Source organism: Syngnathus scovelli, chromosome 6, assembly GCF_024217435.2.
Source record: "Syngnathus scovelli strain Florida chromosome 6, RoL_Ssco_1.2, whole genome shotgun sequence".
NCBI lineage: Eukaryota > Metazoa > Chordata > Actinopteri > Syngnathiformes > Syngnathidae > Syngnathus > Syngnathus scovelli.
Window position 1 is genome coordinate 3,169,260 of NC_090852.1, and position 5,635 is coordinate 3,174,894.

General features: G+C 45.4%; 1 protein-coding gene across 1 annotated transcript; it reads right to left on the reverse strand.

The window, feature by feature from the left end:
• Positions 1-2,679: 2,679 nt before the first annotated feature.
• LOC125971329 (general transcription factor II-I repeat domain-containing protein 2-like) lies at positions 2,680-5,378 on the reverse strand. Its single transcript, XM_049724496.2, has 2 exons — positions 3,367-5,378; positions 2,680-3,186 (listed from the first exon to the last, which is right to left on the reverse strand). The coding sequence occupies exon 1, from the start codon at positions 5,189-5,191 to the stop codon at positions 3,380-3,382; it is 1,812 nt and encodes a 603-aa protein (XP_049580453.1). The 5' UTR covers positions 5,192-5,378; the 3' UTR covers positions 2,680-3,186; positions 3,367-3,379.
• Positions 5,379-5,635: the final 257 nt, after the last annotated feature.

Sequence of the window (5,635 nt, forward strand, 5' to 3'; positions counted from 1 at the left end):
TTTGTGAGTGTTTACTGAGTATTTGTCCGGCAGTTTTGTGTGTGTTCGTCTCGTGTGATACGTCGTGCTACTAGTGCGGCGGGCATGTTCTGCTCAACATCGGCGGAAGTGGGTTTTATGGCGTTCTGGACTTTGGTGCGGAGAGATTAAGGGCGCTCGGACTGCTTCGTCATGGAGCGACGCCGGACTGGCCTGCTCTTCCTCCCCCGGTTCGCGGGACGACAAGATGGGTTGCGTTCGCCTGATAGGATCCATGAACCAGACAGTGCGTGCCTGCTGTGTGCTCGTGTTCACAGTGGCCTGGTCATCTTACCGGACTCTGCTGTGCATCGGGAGCGGCTAGCATGCTATCACGCTTATTGTTCATTGATGTTGACTTCTTGTGTTATTTTTCCTGTGTTGTTTACTTGTATGTGCGTTGTGAACTCTGTCTTGTCACCCTGGGATAGTGAGAAACGTAATTTCGATCTCTTTGTGTGTCTTGACATGCGGAGGAATTGACAATAAAGGAGACTTTGACTTTGACTTTGATAAGGACTGTTCTTTGTCTGCTTTTTGCAAATGTTGTATATTAGTATATTAGTGTTAGTTAGTCAGTCAGTCAGTCAGTCAGTCAGTCAGTCAGTCAGTCAGTCAGTCAGTCAGTCAGTCAGTTAGTTAGTTAGTTAGTTAGTTACGTAGGCCTTTTCATTCCTTTCGGAACATAGGCCATCGATGAAGAGTTTCCACCCTCGTCTGTCTTGTGCCATTTTCCCCAACTGTTTCCACGACTGTCCCATCTTCTTGACATCCAGCTCTGTGCTCCTTCTCCAGTTGTTTTTGGGTCTCCCTCTGCTTCTTTTGCCTTGTGGGTTCCATGTTAACGCCTGTTTGGTTATAGCCGTGTTGTTTTTTCTCAGGGTATGTCCTATCCAGCTCCACTTCCTCCTCAAAACCTGTATCTCTATTGTTTCTTGTTTGGTGCGGTCCCATAGGCTGGTGTTGCTGATGCGGTTGGGCCAGAAGATCCTGAGGATGCGTCTTAGGCAGTGGTTTGTGAAGGTTTGCAGTTTAGCGGTTATGTGTTTGGTGGTCCTCCATGTTTCTGATCCATATAGCAGCACTGTTTTGACGTTGGAGTTGAACATTTTGAGTTTAGTATCTAATATGTTGAATGCTGTTCTTGCTTTCCCTATTCTTGATTTCACATCTTCCTCCGTTCCACTGTCCACTGCAATTACACTTCCTTGGTATGTGAATTTGTCTACCTCTTCCAGTGGGCAGCCCCTGAGGTTAATGGGGTTTGTGTTTTTGTTGTTTACTTGCATTACTTTGGTTTTTGCTCCGTTTATTTTTAGTCCCAGTCCTGCAGCTGTTTTTTTGAGTAGTTGAGTTTTCTCCTGTATCTGTTGGTGGCTGTGTGAGAGTAGAGCAATATCGTCAGCAAAGTCCATGTCTTCTAGTTGTTCTGTCAAAGTCTATTGGCTGCCTGTCTTTTTACTGTGGGTAGTTTGTTTCATGATCCAGTAAAGGCATAGGAGGAATAGAAAGGGGGAAAGTAGACATCCCTGTTTCACTCCAGTGAGCACGGTGAATGTTTTCTGTTTTGGTCCCTGGTGCAGCACTTGGCACTGCATGTCCTGATATGAGCTTTTGATGATGTTGATGAACTTATGGGGTATTCCGTAATGTGCCATTAAGCTCCATAATAGCTTCCGGTCTACGCTGTCAAACGCCTTTTCAAAGTCTATAAAATTTACGTAAGCCGGGGTGTTCCATTCTCTCGATTGTTCTATAATGATCCTAAGGGTAGCAATTTGGTCAATACATGATCTTCCACTTCTGAAACCAGCTTGATTTTCTCTGACCTCCTCGTCAACCCCTTTCCGTAGTCTTTCTAAGATGATGCAGCTTAGCACTTTGCTCGATGTTGATAGCATCATGTTGTACAGTTGTTGCAGTCTCTAAGGTCTCCTTTTTTGGGAATGACAGCAATAAGCCCATCTTTCCAGTCTGCTGGTATGTTTTCTTCCTCCTCCCATATCTGATGAGTTTGTGGAGCATGGTGGTTGTAGTTTCAACATCCGCCTGTAGGGCCTCTGCTGGGATTTCATCTGGCCCTGCGGCTTTGCCACGTCGGAGCATCATGATAGCCCTCTTTACCTCAGATCTTGTTGGGGGGGCGCAATTGATTTTGAGTTGCTGTGCTGCTGGTGGGATCTCTATTGCTTGGTTGGGCGGTGGCGTATTCAACAGCTCGCTGAAATGCTCTGTCCACCTTTGGTGTTGTTCCTCCTTGGCGGAGTCGTCCCTCTTTATCCCGGATTTGTGTGTTGTTCTGTCTGAACTTCCCAGCTAGTTTCCTGGTGGTCATGTAGAGTTCCTTGACATTATTTTGTGCTTCTGCTTCCTGTGCTTCTTTCGCCAGTGCCTCAATGTAGTTTTTCTTGTCCCGTTTGGCACTTTTCCTTACTTCCTTGTTTGCTTCCTCGTAGTCCTTGTGGGCTGCGGCCTTTCTCGCTCGTGTCTTGCATTTGTTTAGTGTGTCCTTTTTTGCCCTCCTTCTATTTTTTTTCCAGGTTTCTGTTGACAGCCAAGGTTTATGGTTTGTTGTCCTTTTCCCTAAAACTTCCAGACAGGTCTCCTTCCATACACTTTTTAGGCTGTTCCAGTACTCCAGGGGTCCCCAAACTTTTTCCTGTGAGGGCCACATAACTTTTCCTTTCTCTGATGGGGGGCCGGTGTCAGTTTGCAACAGAAAAAGTGTGACGATCGTAGGGGTGCTTAAAAAAATTATTGTTTTCCAGAAAGCCACACATAACCAAATAACCCTTTCCAGGTTCTTTACAGAAAAAAAGTCAGGAAATAAATAATAACACTATTAATGAAATAAATAATAACTAAATAACCCTCTCTGAGTTCTTCACAGAAAAAAACTGGAAATAAATAACACTATTTATGAAATAAATAATAACTAAATAACTCTCTCTGGGTTCTTCATAGAAAAAAAAAGCCATGGAACATTAACTTTCTGTTGTGCCATGCACAATCTTAACAGATAAAAGTTCAGCTCAGTTGTCAGAACAGAATCTCTCTGACACATATGAGCAGTCTCTTAAAGTTCTTGTGTTCCTTCCTTATAATCCTTTTGTAGGTTCCAGTAGGCTTGTAGACACCGCTGTTTGCAGCTCTCTCTCATCAACTTCCCTGTGAAAACCACAAAGGAAGCAGGTTGAGAAACTGAACTAAGTGATACAGCACCTACACAGCACAATACATTTCAGTACCAGTATGGTTGTAAAGATGGATTTTATCCCAGTAGATTTTATTATGATTATATTTGTTTATGCTCAAAATGACTCATTCAAGTCAGAAAAGTGAGCTTACCTATGTATGTTCATCAGTGTGAACTGTGGGCCTGCATCTGGCTGGTGAGAAGTTGAATATCAGGTTCCATTCTAGTTACAGCCAGTCTCAAGCACTGATGCAAATGTTCATCTGTCAATCTTGATTTCATCGGAGTTTTCAGCAGTTTCATGCGTGAAAAGGTTTTCTCGCAGATATACGTGCTGCCAAAAACTGTGGACATTTTCATTGCGTGTTTTTTGATGTTAGGGTACGTGTCGTTTGGGAGGGCGGCATAGAAGTCAATGAGACAGTTGGGCTTGAATGTGTCTTTCAGAACATCACAGTTCTGTAACTCAGCCAACTCAAACTGATATGAAGGCTGGGCTTCATCAATGTCGGCAACAAAGGGGTTCTGAAAAAGACGGATTTCTTTTGCATGAACATGTAGTACACTAAATCGCACACCGAACTCCGCCTTCAGCATTTCCAGTGCTTCCACGCACTTTTCAGCTGGGAACGGGACCGCTGGGTTCTCTGTCGACAGCTTTTGGGTAGCAGGGAGATGGACAAAGTTGCGCTTTTTCACTTGTTCCAAAAGCAGCGCTAATTTCACCTCAAATGCTTTTATGTGTGAATACATGTCGCAAATGAGTTTCCCCTCGCCTTGTAGCTGCAAGTTAAGGCTGTTAAGTATTTCTGTCACGTCTGTTAAAAATGCGAGGTGCCATTTCCATTCTGGGTCGATCAGCTCTGGGACCGTTTTGTCTTTTAAATGAAGAAATGCGTTAATTTCGGGTAGCAGCTCGTAAAAACGCCTCAAAACTCTGCCCCGGCTCAGCCATCGGACCTCTGTGTAGTACAGCACATCTCCGTGCGCAGACTCCAGTTCAGACAGGAATTCTTGGAACTGCCTGTGTTTAAGTCCCTTTGCTCTGATGAAGTTTATGCACGACACCACAACCTTCATTACAGAATCCCACGTCAACACTTTGCAGCACAGTGCTTGCTGGTGAATCAGGCAGTGGACTCGTAGCGGGGCGGTGAGACCCCTTTTTTCCAACTCCCGGTTCATGCGTCCTATTAGACCGCGAGTTTCGCCCACCATGCTAGGAGCCCCGTCAGTCGTGATGCTAGCCAGCTTTGACCAGTCCAGGTTCAACTCCTCCATGGTTTGGCACACTTTGTCAAAAATATCCTCTCCCGTTGTAGTCCCTTTGAGACTTTGGAGGGCTGCCAGCTCCTCGCATATCTGAAAGTTTGCGCTAACTCCACGAATAAAAATGAGCAGTTGTGCTGTGTCCTGCACGTCCGTGCTCTCATCCAGTGCTAATGAAAAAAAGTCAAATTCTTTTGTCTTCTGCTGCAGCTGGGCATATACATTACTCCCGATTTCTTCAACGCGTCTGGTGATTGTACTCGCCGACAGACTTACGGCATTAAATACATCTCTCTTCTCGGGACACACCTCCTCAGCGACAGCATCCATACATTTCTTAACAAACTCTCCGTCAGTGAAAGACTTACCGCTGCTTGCTATCAGTTGAGCAACCCGAAAGCTGGCCCGAACGGATGCCTGGTTCAGCTGAGCTTGGCGTACAAATGTATTCTGCTGAGATAGTAGTCCACTTTTTAGCTTTGAGAGTTTGTCTGCTCGTATTTGGCCTTGCAAGCTATCGTACTTGTCTTTGTGACGGGATTCATAGTGTCGGCGAAGATTGTATTCTTTGAATACCGCCACCGTCTCTTGACAGATGAGACAAACAGCCTTTTCTTTGCATTGAACAAAAAAATAATCGTTTGTCCACTGCAGGTTAAATACCCTGCATTCTGAATAAATTTTTCTCTTACCTAACCTTTTCGCCATTATTCCGTTCTCTCTTTGAGAGGGCGGGGCCTAGGATTTTTTTTCTGGAGGCCAAATAGGAAAACAAATCCGATAGCGTCTCTGGTATTGTTCAGAGGGCCGGGCCAAATGTGCTGACGGGCCGTATCCGGCCCGCGGGCCGTAGTTTGGTGACCCCTGCAGTACTCCTTCACTGGTTGTTCTTTCAGGGCTTGAAACCTGTTCTGGAAGGTGGTTTTATACAGCTCAGTTGTTCCAATGTCCTGGAAGAGCTGGATGTTGTACTTTGTTCTGTTCCCAGAAGGGGTATTGTGCCGCTTTAGCTTGAGTTGGAGTTTTGCAGCCAGTAGGTGATGGTCTGATCCAGCGTCTGCCCCCCTCTTTACTCTCACATCCAGGAGAGACCGTCTGAACTTCCGGTTGATGCATATGTGGTCAATCTGGTTTTCGGTAGTGTGGTCGGGA

Bases quoted from the DNA above. Each gene is read 5' to 3' on its own strand.
- LOC125971329 (XM_049724496.2), bottom strand. From the start codon at position 5,191: ATGGCGAAAAGGTTAGGTAAGAGAAAAATTTATTCAGAATGCAGGGTA.